At 38.2% G+C, this 22,456-nt stretch overlaps 2 protein-coding genes and 1 long non-coding RNA gene across 3 annotated transcripts; 1 reads left to right on the forward strand and 2 right to left on the reverse strand.

Moving 5' to 3' along the window:
• Nucleotides 1–1,059: 1,059 nt before the first annotated feature.
• LOC133518051 (venom serine carboxypeptidase-like) lies at nucleotides 1,060–9,697 on the reverse strand. Its single transcript, XM_061851613.1, has 8 exons — nucleotides 9,535–9,697; nucleotides 7,132–7,457; nucleotides 5,580–5,692; nucleotides 5,238–5,408; nucleotides 4,206–4,373; nucleotides 3,448–3,707; nucleotides 2,641–2,772; nucleotides 1,060–1,554 (listed from the first exon to the last, which is right to left on the reverse strand). The coding sequence occupies exons 1-8, from the start codon at nucleotides 9,570–9,572 to the stop codon at nucleotides 1,188–1,190; spliced, it is 1,575 nt and encodes a 524-aa protein (XP_061707597.1). The 5' UTR covers nucleotides 9,573–9,697; the 3' UTR covers nucleotides 1,060–1,187.
• Nucleotides 9,698–9,784: 87 nt separating this feature from the next.
• LOC133518053 (uncharacterized) lies at nucleotides 9,785–11,034 on the forward strand. Its single transcript, XR_009799433.1, has 2 exons — nucleotides 9,785–9,918; nucleotides 10,468–11,034. It is a non-coding gene; the product is annotated as an uncharacterized LOC133518053 (long non-coding RNA).
• Nucleotides 11,035–13,167: 2,133 nt separating this feature from the next.
• Nucleotides 13,168–21,182, reverse strand: LOC133518050 (venom serine carboxypeptidase-like). Its single transcript, XM_061851612.1, has 8 exons — nucleotides 20,670–21,182; nucleotides 19,248–20,032; nucleotides 18,225–18,337; nucleotides 17,846–18,013; nucleotides 17,091–17,258; nucleotides 15,469–15,728; nucleotides 15,131–15,259; nucleotides 13,168–13,417 (listed from the first exon to the last, which is right to left on the reverse strand). The coding sequence occupies exons 1-8, from the start codon at nucleotides 20,711–20,713 to the stop codon at nucleotides 13,186–13,188; spliced, it is 1,899 nt and encodes a 632-aa protein (XP_061707596.1). The 5' UTR covers nucleotides 20,714–21,182; the 3' UTR covers nucleotides 13,168–13,185.
• Between the last annotated feature and the right edge of the window lie 1,274 nt (nucleotides 21,183–22,456).

Consider the following 22,456-nt stretch of genomic DNA (forward strand, 5'->3'; position numbering starts at 1 on the left):
TTTTATTTATAATATCAAATCATGATACAATTTATTTATTAACTTTAAATGGATTAATAAAATAAAATAATTAACTTAACATTTATAAATCCGTCAAAACTATAGAACGTGTGCTCAAGAAGCCAACTTCTCACCTTGTTCGACCGTGCGAGTATTCATTGTACGGGAATCAGTCTGCTTGGGTTCCGTAAAGGGCGACCGGAGTCCGCGCGTGTTTTATATTCAGATAGGTTCATATGTAAGTACATAGATTGTTATCTGGTTTATTAGTATTGAGGGTAAAGTTAGAATACCCAGTTCTTTAAAATAAGGCCTCACCGAGGTATCTTGGGCCACCTGCGCTACCGCTCGCACGGCTCTTTTTTGTAGCCTGAATGCGCGCTGCCAGTCCGCCGCGCGCCCCCGTAATTCCTCACCGTACTGCAGCAGCGAATGAACCGTCGCGAAGTAACTGGCTCTAACGACATTCCGCGGATCGAGGATCACCCAATTTACCACACAACATGTCGATATGACTGGCCCATGTTAGTTTTTGGTCAATTGCGAATCCCAAGAAAGTCGTGACTGCCACTTGCTCCACAGCTACACCACCAGCTTGGACCCTTAATGGCCTCGGTGTCCGGCCTCCCACGTGGCAGTGGAGGAAGTGGGTTTTAGTGAGATTGAGGGCCAATCCGTTCAATCCAAACCACTTGGACAGCTGGTTTGCTGCGTCGTTGAGGGTAGATTCAAGGGCATCCGAGTTAGGTTAGGTTAGTAGGAATGTACATTCACTATCAGATAAAGCGGAGCGGCCAAGGTGCTCAGAAGTATACACACTCTAACGCCTCGACAATAAAGGCGTTTTTCAGATATTTGTGAGCACCTTGGCCGCTCTGATGTATCTTGATGGTGACTGTACTTCGTAAAAATATGTCTAGGATAGTTTTACCTTGGTTCTGGTCGGCAGGTGTTCATAACTTCAGATCCTGGTCGCACCAAGATAAATATACGATTGAATTCTTTTGAAATCAAGTTGACGTTTTCTTGCTTTTTGTGTACAAAAATAAAACAAAGCAATAAAAATGAAATTATAATAATTTTATAAAATTCAGAAATAACAAAGATGATCTTTTAGGATAACGTTTTTGGCAACAAATCATCAATTCAAATTAAAATATAACAATAATAAAAACGAGCACTTAATGTCACGTCATGGTCAAAATACCATCAGATATAGAGTCCTCCACGGTACTGTAGAAAAATGCCTCGCTTCTTCTTTTGAATCTCATATATACGACAACGCCACTAATAAGGCAGACTATAAGGAGCACATTTAGCACGACTGACGCTATAAGCGCGTTGTTTTTTGGCGCAGGTTGATCGGTTGGTTGATTATCGACATACAACGGCGTATATTCCGGTTTATCTCTGAAGTCGGAGGGTAAGGGTAAGTCGTAGTCTTGGATGAAGTGTTGGAGCAACGCGTACGAAGCTGCAGGAGCGTCAAGTGGAACCAGATGACCTACGCCGCGAACCAGAACCTCGGTTAAACCGCCGCCCTCTTTTACGTAGCTGAAACGAAATGGTCTGAGTAAGTTTATAGTAAACACCCCTATGATAGAACTGGCACCAGTAATAGGATGGTATAGACAAATCCCGTAAAATAAGTATTTACCAGGAGTTGGTAAACTCAGGCAGCATTTCACTGCAACAAGAGCAACAGAGTTGCTTATGTTTAATCTTTCATTGGTATTTATTCGTTTGAAAATTAATGGCGCCATGCATCCCATGACTGGATAAAAAAAAATACTTTTTATTTGTTAATAATATTGAAAGTAATTGCAGAAGCTACGTAGAATACACAAAAGATTTTGAAATTACGAAACGTCTGGTTGACGTAACTGGTGACCGAAGAGCTGGCGGCTTCCTCGCGCAACGTATCAGTATTGCGATACAACGAGGAAATGCCGCCAGCATCCTTGGTACAATGCCTCAAGGGCCTATTTTAGATATAAGCTAGTTATAGTAATCATCTGTATATGTATATCCATTATGTATATTATGTATATGCATAAAGCGGTGGAAATTTTACAAGTGTCGGTGAAATGTTAAAGATACCTATTCTTCAATTTTTTTATTAAATGTCCCATGATTGGTGCAATTAACATATGCTTTTTGTTTCTATTTTTTCAATAATCAGTTATTTATTGCACATAATCAGTATAGACACTTTCACGAACAAAGTACATTTATTTATTATTTGGGTTTTTGTTTCTAGGTTACTTTATACTTCCGTTGATTCCCACTAATTTCGATTCAAAAGAAATAAAGTATAGTCAAACGCATACCGCACCTTCTGCCTTCATGATTTTTTGATTATTAGTTTTTCCTTTAGTGTGCATAATGTAAAAGAAATTGATTACTAGACTGTCGACAAGTTCAGAAAGAAACAAAGGAAATTAATTTAAGCAACTAATATTCTATTTCGAAATTCTACTCTAATTTTCTATTAAGTAATACACGATAAATTCGAATATCGTCGAAAACGAAATCTCTATTGTTTTGTAATACGGAAGTTACATAAAATCAATACTATTTATTTTTAGTTTACTTACGATAAAGTTAAAGGATAGAAGTTTTCATCTCAGTGTAACATACCCAGCCAACGTTCCATTAAGCGTCCAGGGCCGTCGCGGGGCCTTGAGGAAGTCATCTCGATGACTCCAGTGCCAGTGCTTGCGTCGAGAGTCCGCGGCCAGCTCGCACGGTGCAGTCAGGTCCAGTTGACCGCTAGAACAAGCATGGATGTGTGAACATAACACCTACACATCGATTGACGTCATGTGTATCAATAAAATAAAGTTCTGAAAATAACAGTTTAGATTGACTTGACCAAAAATGTTACGAGTACTCGCATGATTAGCGAGTGTATTTCCGTGCTTATAGCGCGTAGTTAAGTAGTTTTTCAATGAATTTTCCGTTAGTCGATAACTATTGTGCCTGATACAATGACTACATCCCTCGCTTTCGAATATCGTGCGATAGTTAGAGAGCAGCACTAAGTATATCATACGATATTGTGCGAAATAATCGCGACAATCCGTAATGCGCCTGTTGTTATTGATCCCATAAGCAGGGCTCGTTAAAAGCATGCCTAATGGTACAACCACATTGGGTCATTCACGTTCACCTAATGCGTTGCCGAAACAAACTATGAGGTTGACAGGCAACCGACATTGTTTTCATGCCGCAAACGACCCAGTGCGAATGCACCATAATCCATAATAATTCTATTAAACATCATTGCCATGTTTATGGCTGAGAGCACTTTATTAGAGCTTAAAGCCAACAAAACGGCGTGGTTTTGATGTCTGTCATTCATACCTGAAATGGGGTTTGATGAATCTATTGTCTGTTCCCTACGTTTCACTGCATACTTAAATAACGCATCTCTAAATTACTCACCAGTAAACCATAATTTTATAATGTTCCAGTAGTTTTTCTAGCTTCGGTCTAATAGGTCCAAGGAAATCTTTCATCAGAGCATCATCCACTGAGCCATTGTTAAACGTGAACTGTATGGTACCGACGTGAAGAGCCTCCTTTATGTGGGGCTGGTCGATGAAGTCAGTGAATGCGCGAAGATTGCCTGACTCGTTCAGCAGGTTGAAGTGGTTGGGTTGTTGGGAGATGTCTATCAATAAATCGTTGAGTTGATCGCGGAGCTGTAAACAAAGAAATTAGAAAAAGTTATTAATACTTACCAAATTCAATCAATACGTTTTTAGTATTCAATTAATAATTCTAAGGCACATCTTGGTATGTACATTGATGAGGGATGAGGGATTGAGGGAGGGACAAGATTTTTTGCTATTTTATATTGTTCTACTTCCGCTCTGGCTCTGTCTCTCCTGGAGTAGCTTAGCAGTATGAGGCCTCAGCGGTACCTAAATACTGTACTGGAGGACTATTGTGTAGGAAAAGTAGCACTTACTTTACTTACGTTCCAAGATTTATACACGTTGCCCTGTTCCATCTCTTGACGTGGTTTGACGCCGTGCAAAGTTTTGTATACCATGTAGACTCCAGTGGACCGATGCAGTGCCAGATCCAGGATTTTGGGTTAGTGGCTTGAAATTAGGGGCTTAAGTCCCTTGCCTCCCCTTAATCCGCTATTGTACTGACGAGAGGTATATTATACCAAGGAACTGTAATATACTCACGTTCCAAGCTTCATGCAAGTTGTTCTGTTCCACAGCCTGACTGTATTTATCTTGCAGTGGTTTGACGGCGAGCAAGCCTTGTGTATCAAGTAAACCCCAGTGGTAATACACCGACGAGATGTTCGCGGCGTCAATGCGATCGATGATTGGGTTGCCCATCGTGAGACCCTGTAAGATAAAATTGTACAGACAGATTAATAAATGTGTTTTTGTATATGTTTCTATGTCCACTGTTGAGATTAGAGGAGCAGTCCTAAGCAGTTCTTATTTATTCGTGATTATTTGTAGTGAAAGTACAAGCGGTAATGAAATTAAATTGATAGATGCGTTGCGTACAGAAGTGCAGGCTCCTCCTCCAAAATTTTGTACCCGAAGTCTGGTACATACGTATTGGCGGCCCGCGTAAGATACCCCAACGAAAAACACCGCGGTCCTCAGACAATAGGTGTGATCAAAAGCCAGTACCTGCAAATTGACAGACACGTTGCCTCTCTCTACCTTTTTTATTCATTGACCGGCGTTTGACCCTAGTCACATCTGATGGATTAATACAGGACCTAAGATGGAGCTCCCTGGTTCAGTAATAGCCTATTCACTCTTGCTTAGAAGAAACCGAGGTCATATTTGTCAGGGAATATAGATGGTGGGAGCACCTCCCATTCCTTAGCATTCCGTACAAAGAAAAACGAGGCAAAACGTGTGGACAAATGGAAAGTTTACAACAAATCCGCTTCCCGCGCCTGGACGACTGATGATGGAAAGGGAAGGTGGTATCAGGTCGTGCAGTTCTTTGGGGCCTGCTGTAATGCATTTGCATCGTAGCTCCTAGATGCGGTGGTGAGACCAATAGCCGTTCTTTTATATTGATAGACGCGTTGCTCGTAGATGCTCTTCTAAGATCTTGTACGGCCGACGTACGACTCTCCAGCGATATAAAGCGGCGCGGACTTTACATCAGGAAATATCATTAGGACCTACCTGCCTGTAATGCATCTGCATCGTAGCTCCGTGAAGTGTTGGAGAAACCAATACCTTGAAATTGATAGACGCGTTGCCCGTAGGCTGCTCCTCCAAGATCTTGTACCCGAAGGCCGGCACGTAGCGGCCGGCATAGGACTCCCCAGCGATGTACATCGGTGCGGTTCTTAACTCAGGAAAAACCGTGAGGAACTGTTGAAGAGCGTTGTAGAGATTCTTGGAGCACTGGAACGTTAAAGATTCAATAATAATATTTCATAGTCTTTACTGATTTATTCTGTAAAAAAATGTCAAAGCAGTACAAATTGTAGAGATAGGTTAGGGTGAAGGTGTGTAGGTAGGTACCCAGTCTAACAGCCATACAATAATAATAAAAATAATAAGCAAGATTCTAACCGTTTCCATGTCCTTCACGAATCCGTCTTGCTTGTCGGTGAAACTGAATCCGGCACCCACCGGGTTGTCCACGAACAGCAGCGAGTAGTTGTTGCCCCATGACCACTGGCGCCCTACGAATAAGACGAAAACTTCCATAGCTTGGAATAATTAACCTCACTAAGACGAAGTAACTAACACCCTTCACAGTTATTTAGTAGGTACAATTTTTACCTCAACTAACTAACCTCTGTAACGTTTACGCGATCGTATAAATTTTATTTCTCTATTACGAACTTTTGATTATTTTTATCTCTATAACTCGAAGTATCTTTAAGACGAACCAAACCTTCACTAAGTACCAGTGGTGGCTCGTCACAAATATTCGTAGGGAACCCGGAGCTAATTTTGCTTTCCTTTTCTCCATGAACCGATCGTGAAAGTACTCAACGGGCTGAAATTAGACAAGTCGGTGGGAATCGAGTTCTTTGAACGATCCGCCACTGCTAAGTACCTACCCTCTATAAATAAATATAAGACAGAAACTCGCTATCACGAAATCTTTGGCGTTTTCCTTGAGATTCGTGCTATGGAGGTATTACGTTTTTAGTGACAATTTCACACTTTGTCCCTGCGAATCTATGCAGGTTAGACGGACTCTTACAACCTGCTGTTTTGTTTACAATAATGTGTGAATAAGGAAGTCATTTTATAGTGAGGCGCGTGTATTTATGTTAAATGTCAATAACCACTGGATAATTACTACTCCGCTCAACAATAGATTTTTTATAATGTTGGTCGTTTTCCCCAAGCTGGTGATAACAAAACAACTATGTTAGGTAGTTTATTCGTCATTTAAATAGATACAGCGTTACACAAGCGTTAGATCATAGAACAATAGAGTCGTTGTCCAAGCCATTATCAATACCCAGGCACTAACTTGAGAAAACAGTCTAAAGATAACTTTGATAGTCTTTAATATCTCGCATACAATTCTCTATACACGGTGTATCGAGGGACCCGATTTTAACCACGCATTTCTGAGGCAAAAAGAAGGAAAAAATTTTATAATATTAGTGTAGGCCGACTACTTTTTTTTTGTATGAGTTTTTGAATTTATTTGTTCGTAAAAATCTGGTAAAAATCAAATGGTATTAGTAAACCTGTCACTTAAATCTGTTTACCTTTATTTTCCTAAAACCTATAGTGTTTACAAAGTGTCATTAGTCACTTTTATATATTTATCAATGAGGATATTTAGACTACGTCCCATCATAGTAGCAACATCGCCATCAAAAAGGCGTTTAGCACTAAGTTACAATAAAAAATGTTTTTTTTTTTTAATGGCATTAACTCTGAAGCTAGGTGAATCCCTCGTAGGACATTGTAAAAATATTTCGGATTCCTCGTGAATCACAGACACTATCTGTCCTTCGTAATTACTGCATTAAAAGTAACTCTGAAAATTAACCTACACTTTCACTCCTTCAATATACATTTTCACTCCCCTTTTCCTCCCTCGTGGTGTATTATCCATAGAAATTACCGCATCTCAGGCTATTCCCATACTTACGTTTCAACTGCGCACCATCATACTCAAACGGGCCTATTTCATCGAACAGCCCAGCCAAGCTACTTGCACCAGGTCCTCCTTGCAACCAAATGATCCAAGGCGTCTCATTAACCGGTTTCCCAGCCACGGGGAAGTACCAGAAAAACATGTTGGAATTGGATGAAGAGTCAACCGTAAGGAATCCGGCATAGCTCGTGATGTTAAGAAAGAGTGTGCTGTTGACTAAGGATGCGTTTCTTGCTTCCTGAAGGCGATTTTGTTTGATAAACGGGGAGAGCATCAAAGCCGGCGTGGTGTTCATCGGAGCATTCGCTGCTAGGGTGATGCTGAAATAGGACAAATTTTGACTTACACTGGGATCCGTGCTTAGGATGTTAGGCATTTCCATTGCCTAACATTGATACTAAGATGATTAGAATTGGTCTTGAATATCTAGAATTATTTAACAATATTATATACATTTTATTTATTAGTCTACTCTAGTGGGCAAGAGGGTCCTTTTGTTTTCTCCACGGTTTTCTCCACTCGACCAATTATAATATTACGAGAATACATTAGATATAGGGACCGTGCGCGTTGGGGGGTCTGCCATCTTGTGGCCTGAATCGGAACAAAAAACATCACATTTACGCCTCGCGCCAAAAATTTGACGGCTCCTGTGCTGCCTCCTACAGTTCATGCACGCTCCCTATAGGATTTCAGCATGAATATAGTATGGCCCGTCTATAGGAAATACTAATATATTAGTCTATGGATTTGAGATACTATTATTGGCTACGTGCGACGGCGAAGTGCGTTGGGGTAAGTAAAGCGATCGAAGCACATGCGGTGGTGAAAATTGGAACTAACCAAGAATAGCGACTTTAAGATTTCGTACAAGTTATATGAGTCGAACTTTAATTTACGATTACTCCTAAAATATTCATTTAAATTGTATGGTGTAAGGGACCATTGTAATCTGTATGAAATGCTTAATACCTATAACTAACGTATAATAAGAATGGGTATAGTAAGTTACCCTTAAAAGATAGACATTCACCATCGCGGACTTTTTTGTATTAGCAGACTTCTAAAAAGGTAATTCATATGTAGTAGCATGTAGTAGCAAAAGAGATAATAATAATATAATTGTAATAGAGAGGTAAAGTCTAGGAAAAAAACGTGCCCACATCCTAAACAGATGGCGCTGTACTGCGCCATACGTTTTGCTGTCATTGAATTGTCATATGTTAACTTTTGACAATCAGAGTTACCGCAAAATGTATGGAGTTGTACAGCGCCATCTCGTTTACCTATCAAATTCGAAGCACAAAATTGGTATAATACAGTAAATGTGGAGATATGCTTATGGACCTTTTTGCTGTGTGTAATGGAAAAATCGATTCACTTAGGGGGCGTCCATTAATCGCGTCATATTGTATAGGGGGGGGGGGAGGGGGTCAGCAAAAAATCACCAATGATCACCACAGGGGACGGGGGGGTATGGACACGTATCACGTGTATTTTTTTTTTTCATCTGTGCTATACTGTATTATAGTCAATAAAATAAAAATAATAGTTTTCCGCCCTTCAATTAACCAAACTGTCCTTCACGTGTACTTAGGTTCATTTGTTAGAAAACTGTTCTTTAGTTATCGAAAAAAATACACGTCATATTGGATGGGGGGGGGGGGGGTCCTGAAAATATCACCAAAGATCACCATGGGGGAGGGGGGGGGGTCTAAAACAAGCCAAAAACGTATGACGCGATTAATGGACGCCCCCTTAGGCACTGTTTATTGATTAAAGTATGTGTATCCAGAAACTCGCATGTAAGTATTGTAAATATGCTAGATTGACGTTGCGTAGGTAGATGCACTTATTGACCAAGTAAAAGCGAAGGTTTCCATTTCAGTTTGGGCGAAACTTCTTTCGTAATGTCCGGATGTACTCGTCTACAGATCGTATTTTTCAAGCGATTCTCGTGAATGGTGAGCAGATTTACATTTTTATTTTTGCGATTCAGTTTTTGGAAATTTGAGCCATTGGGAATGAGGAGGTCTACATCTCACAGAGCCACTAGTAATTTAAAATTAAGTCCGCAATAAGATCGGCCGAATTTCACCTTCCCATACAAACGGAGATTCATTCTCATTAAGGTCGAACCTTGTTTACATTCGACAACAACAAAGAAATGTTAAGTATCTACCGAATACGCTAAGAAACGTACTTGACAAATAAAACATACCTGACTTATACCAAGTAATTAACTGCCTAATAGGCATATCGCTATTGAAATGTATAGAATACTAAACTTTATCAAGTGTACGGACCATTACGTCCGAGCCGGCATTAGCAACGCCATTCGCCAGCACTTGTAAACATTCACATATTCAACTCAAACATATGCGAACATAACCTCACCTTACACATAAAACGACTATCCCAGTCCTTATAATCATGTTGTACTTTCTTTTTATGGCTCAGAGTCTATAGTTTTTTTTGTTTTTATTGGGCACTGGTTAATAATAGCATTTAAGCTAGTTACACACGCACGCAAACACGCAATCGCCTCATGGCTCGACTCGGCGCACACTGACGTTTTTGTCTGGCATTCGTTGGTAAACAACGTCAGCATGCAGGCTGACTCATACGGCGTGTGTGTATTCTTATCGGTTATCAAGCATATTGAATCGGGTGGACCAGTGTAACTGTTGTCTTACGATCCGAAATAACTGAGGCGATGAGGCTTCTAGTAATAGAAATAGTACCAATGTAGATATTTGACCTGAGATTAAGTTCCTATAGGTAAGAATAAGAATAAGAATAAGAATAATATTTATTTCAAGAATTTGGCATTACAAGACCAGCAGTACATTGATCCCCACACTAGGCTCAGCCTTTCACGTGGGAATCTCAGAGAAGTATCGAAATGGTGCGGTTCTCATTTTAACAGAATACATTATTGTTAAAGCTAAATTAAATTAGATTTTTTTATTATATGACTAACTATCAAACTAAGCACAAAAACAGTTAAAAAGGTCTCAGTAAGTTGTATGTAAGTGAAAGTGTTTATGTGAGGGTATGTGTGTATATATGTGAGTATGTATGTATGAATATGTGCGTGTGTATAACTACGAAATGTGAGAGAAAACAAAATAAAAGAAAAGTAGCTGTAGAAGTTATTCATCTTTCGGGAGCAGACGCAATTGAATATTGTCGTCTACTACAGTCATTTCAAAATATCCTCTGACTCATCATAGTTCCAAGAAAGTAGTAGGGGTTGGATATGCCTTTTTGCTTCAGTTAAGTTACAGTGCCTTATGTCGCAGATTTTTACTAATTTATTGTATATAGGTCTACCACATATCTCAGGCAGTTGGTACAGTTCAGATTTAACAATATGTTACGGGTTTGATTTTATTTTGTTATGACCTTGAAGATCGCTCACGCTGATTGGTTTATGTAAAATTATGTAAAAGTCGTGCGTGATATGAGCAAGACGATCGTCAAGGTCTTATCAAAACCAGTCCAAAACTATATCAAATTGTTAAATCTGGATCGGGCTGCTTGAAGCGTCATAATAAAGATCAATATCAAGAGGTCACGGTCGATCTATAATAGTTGAGTCATTTGGGGCTCAAGCTAATTTGGTTGTTCCATACTTACATTATCAAGTGTCCAATATAAATTACCTACTTCACGTCCTGAATAGCTCAACATTGAAAGTCCTTGACTATATGCTTATGAGTTTTTGTATGTATTTTGTAATGTTTGTATTGCATAATAGTTGCGAAATACTTGGACTTAGAGAAAGCCGTGTGGAATGTCGCTTGAAATAAATATGGTACATTATCTATGCAGTAGCGACAGATAGGTTACTAGGTTAGATAGGTACTCCTCTAATGACAAGGATAAAAAGAAAGAAGGAAGGAAGGAGGAAGGAGGAAGGATAGAAAGGAAATGACTTAGTGCCCAGCTTGGGTGAAGTAAGTATGCTAACGACACCAATCGTGGGACATTTAAGAAAAAATTTGGAGTATTTTTGATAATTCACCGACATCTGTAAAATTTCTAGCGCTTTTTGCTTTAAAAGTTGATTGTCCAATTCGTCCTTTATGTTTTCTATGTATTTAATGAAAGCTACTGCAATTGGTTTCAATATTTTGGACCCGGGTACGTCCTTAAACTACGTCCAAAAGAGAGGTATGGGCATTGTGAATTTCATCTCGCTTTGTGTGGTAAGGCACAGCCAGTGGATGTCATTCCAGATCTAGAGCAGAGCCCAACTGGGGAAGTACCTCCACCTTACAGAAAACCGCAGCCAAATAACACTAGACCCTAACTTATAGTTTTGTGTTCCTGCCGGTGAGTAAGGATGCCAGAGCTCAACGAGGGGGGGGGGGGGGGGGGGGGTTAGGGTCGGCAACGCGCATGTAACTCCTCTGGAGTTGCAGGCGTACATAGGCTACGGAAACTGCTTACCATCAGGCGGGTCGTATGCTTGTTTGCCACCGACGTAGTATAAAAAAAAAAAAAATATTATTAACTAATTAAAACTATGGTTTTGCTCCAGTCATGGGCTGTAGTATGGCGCCATTAACTTTCAAACTAACAAATATCAATGAAAAATTAAACTTAAGCTGCTATTTGGCTCTTGTTTATGGTAATACCTATGTTGCCAGCGATTAAAAACTGATGGTAAATACTTGTTTCACAGGATTTGTCCATACCATCCCATTACTGGTGCCTGTTCCATAATAAGTAGGGGTGTTTACTATAAGTAAGTAAATATTTTTAATTGTGCACCATACAGTTAAATATAGACAGGAAATGAAAAAAACACTTAAAAGTTAGGTAACAACAGGCGGTCTTATCGCTAAGAAGCGATCTCTTCCAGACAAACTTTGGGTAGCACTATGAACTTACAACATTGAACGGGTAGTGCCGATATACATATAATGCAACAAAACGAAGACACAAATTATATAATATATACCTACATACTAATAAAATAAATACATATATACATACATTATATATATTATAGATTTGAGGTCTAATCTTTCGGAAGTTATGCGATCACATGCATTTTGGAGATTCATTTTTATTTATATAGATAGATAGATAGAAGATATAAAATGACAACTTAAGGCAGAACTTTTAGAATAAGATAGTTTATTTAGAATTGTACTCATAGTTTATTTATATATTATTGTTTTGTGTGTATTTGTTTCTAATTGTATTTGTGTGTAATATCATATTCTACTTTTGTTAAAATAAAACGGAATTCGAATTTACTACTTAAGGCAGAGATAGAAAGTATAGTTTCAACTGATTTTTGAAAATGGGGAGATATTTAGCTAATCTTAATTCTACTGGCAAAGCATTCCACAACCGAACTGCCCGGAAGGTAAAATAGGCATTATAAAATTTTGAAGTAGATGAGAGAGGAGCAAGAATATGAGTCTGAGAACATATGATTTGATAGAAGAGAGATACTTGAAACGCTCTTTGAGGTAAGGTGGTGTAGCGGGGTTAAAGAGAATGCCATAAAGGAGGGCAAGAACATGAGAGTCACGGCGAAGACGAATAGGAAGCCACTTGAGCTGAGAACGAAACTGAGACACATGGTCATATTTGCGCAAGCCAAATATAAACCTTATACAGAGATTCTGGAGGCGCTCAAACTTATTCTGCTGCTCCTGGGTAAGGTCGAGATAGCAGATGTCAGCATAATCTAATATGGGCTGTAAGAGAGATTGAGCTAGCGCTATTTTAGTAGAGTAAGGCAAGAAATTTCGAAGTCTGCGGAGTGAAGCAATTGCAGCAAACATTTACTGGCTGGTAAAAACTTTTTAGTATGAGTTAAGGTTAAGCATTTTTCCTGTGGACATCATAAAATAAATGGACCTTAAAGCCTAATTTTATCAAAACCCTTAAAGATAAAGATAGTTTATTTTTATAATTACGTGACAGAAGTGAAACTGAAAGCCATCCAGTCTTTAGAATTAGGTAATTGGGCTTCACAATTTTCACGACAACGAAATAAAAAAATTAAAAAATAATCATTTATTAAAGATATACCAAAGCATCGGTATTAGTAACATTACTCGTTGTTGCATTGCGCACATACTTTTGCATGGTAAGCAGGGTCGCTTCGTACTGCATGTTGCGCGGACCGAGTGGTACGCCGTGGGTAAAGCGGGTGATGAGGGCCTGCGAGGGCGCGGGCACGTCCTGAGGGACCATGTGGCCTGCGCCGCGGAATAGTACTTCTGTGAGGTGGCCCCCGGTCTTGTGGTAACTGTAAATTAGATAAGGACAATGTTATTAGGCTTCAATGCCGTTGGAAATTCGGCTACCGGTGCATCTACCAATCAATTTTTTACGCTCTTGGCTCTCAACTGCTTCGAACAGTAATAGAGGTACAATCTAAATTTGTGAGTTTACTGCTGCAATTTAGTAAAAAAAAAAATTAAGAGACGAACCATATATCGTACCCTAGTCACGTGGCACAGTCAAACGATGTTGTAAAAGGGAGGTAACTACCTATACTTAGTTAGGTCATAAGTTCTGTCACAGAGGTTTTAACTGACAACATGTAATACAAAGCTCTTAATTTAAAAAAGTTTGCCATGATTAGAAAGCTTGTTTTATACTGGTCACAACGTAATATAATTAGTTTAAAATTTAGATCGCGTCTTTATTTACTACTTGTTTACTTTAAGATTTCCGTTAGATGCGAATACGCGGCTGGATTGTGAAAAAATATACCTTACAAAAAAGAGTAAAATCAGTGTCATAACATTAATAACATAGGTACAATTGTTTATTTGTATGAACCTACTTTATAAGAACGTTATTTTATCACCAGCAATTAGTTCTCTGACAACTCTGTACTTCAGCTATTACCCTCCAAACTTAGGGTACTTTTCAGTGACACGCTAATTTTTGACTGCCATCCAACGACTAGGTTTGATAAAACACGTACAGTTGCAATTAGGGCAATCCATATATTTTAAGAAAGATAAAAGATCCAGCTTTTCTTTTATGTAAGATTTCACCATTTAAAACGAAAAATAAATAATTAGGGATCAAAATCACCTCGACCAGGTCGCGTATTATTTTCATATTTTTTTAACATTTTTCCGAATACATTACATATACTATACATACACTTATGCAAAACTGAGGCAGCAAATTACGTTAAATTATATTGTAAGTAATTTTGCATTAAATAGGCTTTCAACCCATACATATAAATAATAAGGGATTTGTAATTTTGTACCTATAGGTGTTTTATCATTATCACTCAAACCCTTTTTGGCAGAACTTATGACCTGACTAAGTATGTTAATTATTTTGCATCGTTATTTATGATTGTCCGAAACAGCAGAAATAGGACTCAAGACCGCTTCGTCCACAATACTATTTCATCACCTTCTTAACTTATTGTCATTATTGTCATATGGTGGACCATATGACAACTACTACAACTACTGTACTGATTCGTTAACATTCCTATATCGTCTACAGTGCTAACTCATCCACATTCCTATATAGTCCGCAGCTTATAAAAGACAGTCAGGATAATGGATTTGTAAAATAATGTTGACGAGCTGACACTGTAGTCAAAATAGGAATGTAGACAATCTGGTACTGTAGTCCCTGTTATAGTTGTGCCGTTCTCGAGAATGTTCTTCGTTTTGTATGAGGAATGTTCTCGCGCGAGAACATTCCCCTTAATAAATGGAGAACATTCTCGAGAACGGCACAACTATAGTCCCTGTAGTCCGTTATGTGGACGACTTAGGAAGGTGACGATTTAGGAATTGTATGCTAACGACATGGCATTATGGATGTTTTAAAAAGGTGACGAAATAGTATTATGGACGACGCGGTCCTGAGCCATAAATACATACATAAAGGAAGGCACAACAATTTGACATATACTCGACACGTAAACTATCTTTCTTTCAGTATGTTTCAAACTTTCCAGCAAAATTACGTTATCTACCCAGCGTTTCTGCCGTTGAATATGAAGGGGTACCGCACGGCTTGTAGAAACTCCTCAGTGCCATTCCACTTCCACGCGCGAGCGTTCTTGGAGGTTTGCAGGCAAGGCAGCATCTGGTCTAACTGCCCACTGTTGAGAAAACATGGTCTACATTAAAATCCAAAGTTATTAAGAATTTTGTTTTGGTTACGTGCATTCAATCGACCCCTAATACCCCTATCCACACACCTCAACCATTAGCATTAGAAGCGCCAACCCAAAAGGTAATGAAGTCCCTCCATGAAAAATTGATTTAATGGGAGGCTAGTTTCTGGCATACCATAGATATGATGACTTACCAATACACCAACACCCTATAATAATCCAATAACTCCTCCAGCATAGATTTCGTGCTGCTAAGGAATTCGGGAGCCAACTCAATATTCACGGTCACGTTGACACGGCTGAACTCAATGTCCCCGACGTGTAGTGCTCTCTTCACGTCGGACTTATCCAACATTTCCGTGTACTTCCCGCCGGAGATACTGTCTCGGAGGAAGTTGTATGCGTGCTTTTGATGGGACATTAGGAGAAGAGCTGATACGAGGCTGACCCATTTCTGTAAACAAGATGAAAGCAGGGTCAATATTTATATATTTCAACTTCAACATTTGTTCAGCAAATTGGCCACAAGAGCACTTTTACACGTCAACATGGAATTTACATAAATTAGTAAATTTAGAATAAAATACAAGTACTTAATTGCAAATATCAATTCAATCTAAAGTACCTATTATAATTAGATACTCATTTACTTAGAGATGAATAAAGTCTCTTAATGTCGAATTACAAAAAAAAACTATAATAATAATATTTAAAAAAACATGCAGATAAAAAAACAAAACTAATATTATTTAGTGGCGTCATCATCATATCAGCCCTTTATAGCCCACTGCTGAGCATAGGGCTCTCTTCTAGTACGCCACTTGTCCCGGTCCTGAGCTAATCTCATCTAGAAGTGACCCGCAATCTTCCGAATGTCGTCCACCCAACGGGCCAACAGACGCCAGGGGCTTCTTGCATCCGAAAGCGGCCACCATTCCGTTAACATTTTAGTCCACCTGCTATCACTCTGCCTAGCAACATGTCCCGCCCAACACCACATTAGTTTGATAATGACGCAACCCACGTCTAGCACCTTGGTGCGGCGACGGATCTCGACATTCCTTACTGGATCTTGAAGTTTAATACCGAGCATGGCGCGTTCCACGGCTCTAGAAGCTTTAGAGGCGTAAATTTCTCTAAGTGTCAGAACTAAAAGATTATATAATTAATCAGAAATCAGAAATCTTAAATCACCGCATTTATTCGTGATAAACTATAACATACAAAAGTATAGCATAACAAAAGAAATTTATAAACGTAGAATAAATACATAGTTTACCACGAAATAAATAGTTTATCAAATTATCCTTAGAGATGTAAAGGGTCTCTAAAATACTGTATAATAAAAAAAAATTGAGAACCGAATGAGGTGCCTCACTGTAATAATACTTAAAGACAAAGTTACTAAATACAGTGTTTAAATCCAAAACGAGCGATAAATTAAACCAGATACCTATAAAATTTATCCGTGTAATAATTAATTAAAAACTTTTTTTAAGTTACACTTAATTATGGATTATGGCCCCGTAATTATTTTTTGAAAATGTACCGAGCAGCAATGTATTGCAAACATTACGTGACATAACATGCAAACGTGGAGTTTGAAATTATCTATCATTGGAGCAAGCGCATGTAAATTGCACCTAATCCCAACTGGTTGAAGTTAAAGACGGTTAATTACTTCTTCTATGGTAATACCTAATAAAGGTCTAAAGCAAGCCATTGGAATCAAAATTAAAATGTAGTGCCGTAGTAACGTCGTCGTCAGTGGTATGTGAGGTCCAGAAAATAATAGCTTGCTCATTTAATAACCTACCATCTTAGCTGGAGCGCTCCTGTTCTGAGCGATATCTTCCTGGAAGCCTTCCACCAGCGGTCTGATGATTTCCACCTGCGTCTGGTCAATCAGCCCAAAGTACTCGAACGCGTCCGCTATATGCGCGATTTCTGCTGGGTCTACCATTGCGTTGCCCAACATCACACCCTGTGGATATTCGAAATTACGAATTGTCAGGCCCAAATTAACTAAGGGGTAACAGTGACAGGGTCGCAGTGCTAAGGAGGACTGCGTTGGTATTCATGGAAACCAAGGCCAACTCAACTAATTTGGATAAAAAATCCAAGACTCATCTTGTTTAGATATATGCTTGTCATATATAAAGAAACTAAAGATCAAGATCACTGTCGATGTTACGTATTGTTTTCAGCGTACGATACGATCAACCGGTGACAAAAGATTAAGATAAACAGCTAAAATATTTGTGGCTTTCCATTAGAGAAGGGTCCTTATGCTTCATCTGCAATAAGGACGTTTCTATAAGAATTTCTGTTGGAGTTTCAAATGGAAACGTCCTTATTGCACTTGAAGCGACGTTTCATTATGCGTGGCACGTAAAAAGGATTACCTTTGAGTCTTCACTAAATGGATCTACTTATTGAGAGCCTTTAATTTTACTGATTATTCATGATGTGATCAATTCTAAAATGACATATCACGCAATTATCAAATTCTATGATCTGGCCACGACACCTCTAAGTTTATTTATTTATTTAAGGGTAATATTATCTGACCTGTAAATTGAAGTACGGTGGGCTGTCCCTGTGTCTATGGATTCTGTGGGCCAGCGCCGGTACATACTTGCCAGCGTATGATTCACCCGCCACGAACAGTGGCGCTGTTTGTAGCTCAGGGAAAATCTGGATGAACTGTTTCATTGCCACGTGGAGGTGGGTCGTGTACTGGAATCGATAGTTCAAAATTATAATAATGGTATTGAAAACATCTATGCTATGAAGTGTTTATTCGCAAATAGACTCTTGAGATTTTATGTTCAAAATATTAAATGAGGTTCACACTTATGCTACCAGATTAAGTATTATTTTGTACTCCTTTGGTAATAAAAATGGTTGGACACAAAAAAGTGTAAATAATGAGACATCATATCAATACCGTGTCTAAGTCCTTGGCATAACCTTCATTGCTCTCCGTGAAACTGTAACCCGTTCCCACCGGGTTGTCAATGAACAGGAGAGAGTGGTTATGGATCCAGCTGTAGCGGTTCTCTGAAATAGCATTAATTGGTAATGGTTAACCTTTTGGAATTGGGTCCAGTCCCCGCGAAGTGTATTAATTATGTGACAAGCCTTATTAAATAAGGCTTAAAACTATGTAGGTCTTGCAGGTCTTGGTTTCTGGTACTATCCACTCTTACTCTATTTCAGTGTATAAGTCTATGCAGTGGCATTAACTAATGCCACTAATGGCTTCTCCAAATATCGCCGATAATTGCAATACATTGCGGCATTTGATCGACCGATTCAATTCTTTGCTCCTACTTAGCCAGCAATATATTATCTAAAATCGCATGCCATTTGTTGCCTTTACACCCATTTAAATGTTGTAGCATGATACCAATGCAGTACTGCGGTTGTAGCCGTCTGTTCCTGTAAACATTTTCCAATATATACTGCTCAAAAGAAAATAGGGGTCTACTAAGCGTTTTGAACGTTACGTGAAAAGTACAACGGGTGTTTGCTGCCTCTTTTTCGAAATTTAAATGTCAGATATAAGTGGAAGTGGTAAGGCCTATATTATAAGTATAAAGTGTTAATGATTAAATCTTAGTAATTTCAAATATTAATTTTAAAAATCCGTGGGCACTAAACTTTTTGGTGGCCGGAAAATATAGCAAATTCCCCAACCTGTCTTACATTTTACACATCCTGTATTTTTTACAAACCCTTCTGTATTTTTTTAATAACAGTAAAGAAGGCATTAGTTGTTATTAAGGCTTATAAAATGTAAGTATAAAGGCTTATAAAAATAAGTAGTCAATTGTTTCACATACTACGATAACCATGAAATTAGTTTTCCTGTAATAATCCACATTCTTAGTCGCCCCTAATTTCTTTTGAGTAATTTATATGAGAATTATTAAAGTATAATGTATTAGTACGATATTACGATACTTACTTTTCAATGTTCCGAATTGACTAACAGTGAAAGGTCCTACTTCGTCAAAGAGTCCCGCCATGCTAGACGCTCCAGGCCCCCCTTGTAACCACACGATCCACGGCGTTTTATTCACAGGCTTGTCAGGCACCGGAAAATACCAGAAGAATAAATGAGACTTCAACTCCTCGTCTACTGTCAGAAAACCACTGTAACTTTCGAACCCTAAGAACAAATCTGGGTCTACTCTACAAGCGTTTCGCGCTTCAGCTATGAGCCCGTCTTTTAAGAAAGCCGTAAGAAGCAAGGCTGTGCCATTATCGACTTCTGCTTCTGGTGTTTCACTTGACTGTGTCTCTTCATAATCGTTTATTATGTTCAGGAAATCCACGTCAAGGGCGTTGCCGTATGGATCTTTAGTAGATTTTTCTGTACTTGATAAAATTAGGTTATCCTTTTTAGCGATATCGTTTTTCCTGCTAATAATGAGAGAGTCTTCTACATCGACGACGTTTTCAAGAGGATCCTTCGCAGGATTTTCGGTGGTTGACACGGGGTATTCTTCTTTACCAACTCGTGTGATAATTAGAAAATCTTCATCAAAACCCTTTTCAAGTGCATCCTTATTAGCTTGAGCATTGGTTGTGTTCACGGGGTCATCTGTCTTGGGAACAGGTTGCTCTATATCGTTTTGTAAGTTATTGATTAGAGCTTTAGTAGTTGTGATGTTTGGTGCTGTATCATCTTTACTTATCTCGTACGTAGCGTGGATGTTTTCGTCACGTTTAACTACTTTCCCACAGGTACTGGAAAGAGCAATAGTTGATTACAGTTGTTGTTGTGTGTAGGTACTTAATCCCTGACTGATTTCAAACATTTAAAATATAAGTTCGCCGTTGTAGGCATATTATTTCACTGAACGTTATTACGGAAGTATGCCTTATAAGATTACAGTTGAAGGTCACAATTATCCGGAATCCCGAACTATATTATACTTATAGATAAGTAGGTAGGTACCTAATACATTTTTATCATACACTTAACAAGATCCACTCCCATTTAGTTGATTTTATAAATTATTTCAAATAGACAAACACCAACCTAATACTGATTCCAAAGAAGAAAGGAAAATCAATGTACTTAAATTACTACCCTATATTACCTACTTTATTATCATACAAATGTGATAGTTTAATGCAATATATGTTTAAGTACGTACAGTATATACAATACGTACAGTATATATATATATAATATAATATTGCAAATATCTTAATCTTGGGTATTCCATATTAATAAATGTATGCAACTTCTTATAAAATAATATATTATAGGTACAAGCTACACCTAAATAATTCTCTAATATGCACGTATTATACACGTGGAGATTATATAGTCCTGAGTATGGAGTTACTATGTGTATTAACATAAAACTGTACTCACCTGCTGACCATAAATATTACTAATAACAAATAAAATAGCTCCATTTTAATAAATTAAACTAATATAAACACGAGATCGGGGCCGTGAGGGCATTTCTGTCAAACTGCGAAGTATGGCCAATATCTGAAGTTATCTTCGTGAACTGCTGAACTGTGCGCTGTAATCGCGTGTATCTGCTACTCTCAAACCTAGATACTTGGGCCGACTTATTTTTTCTTGTCGATTTTATTGCGTCGGATTTCGATAAAATTTTATGGATATACAGAAGTTCCCTTTTTTTGTACAATATAAGCGCAATTTCACCTAATGTTCTAGAAACTTCCTCTGACTCACGTACGTATAAAGGTATTTTTGTAACTGAACGAAAAATTACGTAAGTTAATTTTTTTCGGGACAAGTTGTGATTGCGTGTTCTTGTCAGAATGAGGAGTTCTTCAAATCAACCATATATCAATATAACGGACCACTTGGCCACGGACTTCGGCGAATATCTTCATATTAAATTTATTTACCTACCTAATTCAATTAAAGTACTATCTGTCAATTTAGTTATTCCTATGTACTTTACATACGCCGCACCAAAAATAGGTAGGTACCTGTTTGGCCTAAAGGTTGACTGGTAGAATGCATTGTGGCATTAAGTCCGCCTTTTGTAACTATTAGGTATAGTTTAAATAAATAAATTCTGTAAGCATTGTAGGTAAATTGGTGATGTGTATGGTGTTTCCACTATTTTGTATGACAGTTTAATTTTGTAATACTTATACCTAAGTGCATTATTTTATAAAGAATCTATGGTCCATTTTTTATCTACCTCTACCACAGTTGAGACAAAACTTGGATGGAAATTGAGCATGCTTCACATCTAGAAACTTGACGCTTAACTGTAAAAAAATCTCTTACTTAGTGTTTTGCTAACGGATACCTGAATAAAATGGTAAATGGTTTTCAAACACCCGTTTTAATTTTTAAATAACCTATCCAACAAGTTAAAGCTAAAAAATCTTCCCCATGAAAACATAACCGTACCCCTAACGGTTAGGTTTTTATTTAAGATACTCGTATTATGTCAGCAGTTTCTTGAAGTAAAAATATCTAGTTACTATAACAATGCTGGTTTCATTAGATCCTAATTAGTCCTAAGCTAAGCAGAGACGGACAGACAGACAAATATGTGATATATCTGTTGGATCTGATTTGACTGGTGGAGAATGCCTTTTGACATGAATTTCGCCTTTCCTATTTTGTTCCCCGTGGAATAAAGATTAAATAAATAGATACATGAATATCATTGGTATGCACTTTCTAAAGGTCCTTCAAAATGTATTGAAAGAGACATAATTTTAAGTTTTTACCGGAAATAATTAAAGTTTGGGAACCCCTGTTAGACTGTGTACGTTCGACTTACAAACTATTAACCTAACACTCCCACAAAATTACAAACATTACATCACAGCCAGCAGAGTACAGGTATACCACCCACTCCGTTGACGAGGCACACTATATGGGTAAGAGGCGAATGGGTAGATAATGTATACACAGTTTGGATTTGGATCAGAACTTTAGTGGACATCGTAGAAGAGGACACGTCCCTCCAAAAATAAAAACTCATTTTTTTATGGTACAGTCAGCATCAATAGTAGCGGATGAAACAACGCGCCAACGTTCTAATAAAGTAGATTCCTACAAATAAACAATTGAACCTATTTTATTAATACGACACTGATTCTCCCTTTTGTAAAGTATAATTTTTCACAATGGAGCCGCGTATTCGCGTCTAACGAAAA

Source organism: Cydia pomonella, chromosome 5 (genome assembly GCF_033807575.1).
Source record: "Cydia pomonella isolate Wapato2018A chromosome 5, ilCydPomo1, whole genome shotgun sequence".
NCBI classification, from domain to species: Eukaryota; Metazoa; Arthropoda; class Insecta; order Lepidoptera; family Tortricidae; genus Cydia; species Cydia pomonella.

What these genes read in the sequence shown, in the direction of transcription:
- LOC133518051 (XM_061851613.1), bottom strand. Translation starts at nt 9,572, where the DNA reads ATGATTATAAGGACTGGGATAGTCGTTTTATGTGTAAG. An exon ending in ACGCGTCTATCAATTTCAAG is followed by an intron (nt 4,374 to 5,237) that starts GTATTGGTTTCT and finishes TTTATCTTACAG; the next exon opens with GGTCTCACGATGGGCAACCC. An exon ending in CTTAATGGAACGTTGGCTGG is followed by an intron (nt 1,555 to 2,640) that starts GTATGTTACACT and finishes ATTTCGTTTCAG; the next exon opens with CTACGTAAAAGAGGGCGGCG.
- LOC133518050 (XM_061851612.1), bottom strand. Translation starts at nt 20,713, where the DNA reads ATGGAGCTATTTTATTTGTTATTAGTAATATTTATGGTCAGCAG. An exon ending in TCAATTCGGAACATTGAAAA is followed by an intron (nt 18,338 to 19,247) that starts GTAAGTATCGTA and finishes ATGCTATTTCAG; the next exon opens with AGAACCGCTACAGCTGGATC. An exon ending in GGAGCGCTCCAGCTAAGATG is followed by an intron (nt 15,729 to 17,090) that starts GTAGGTTATTAA and finishes TCTTGTTTACAG; the next exon opens with AAATGGGTCAGCCTCGTATC.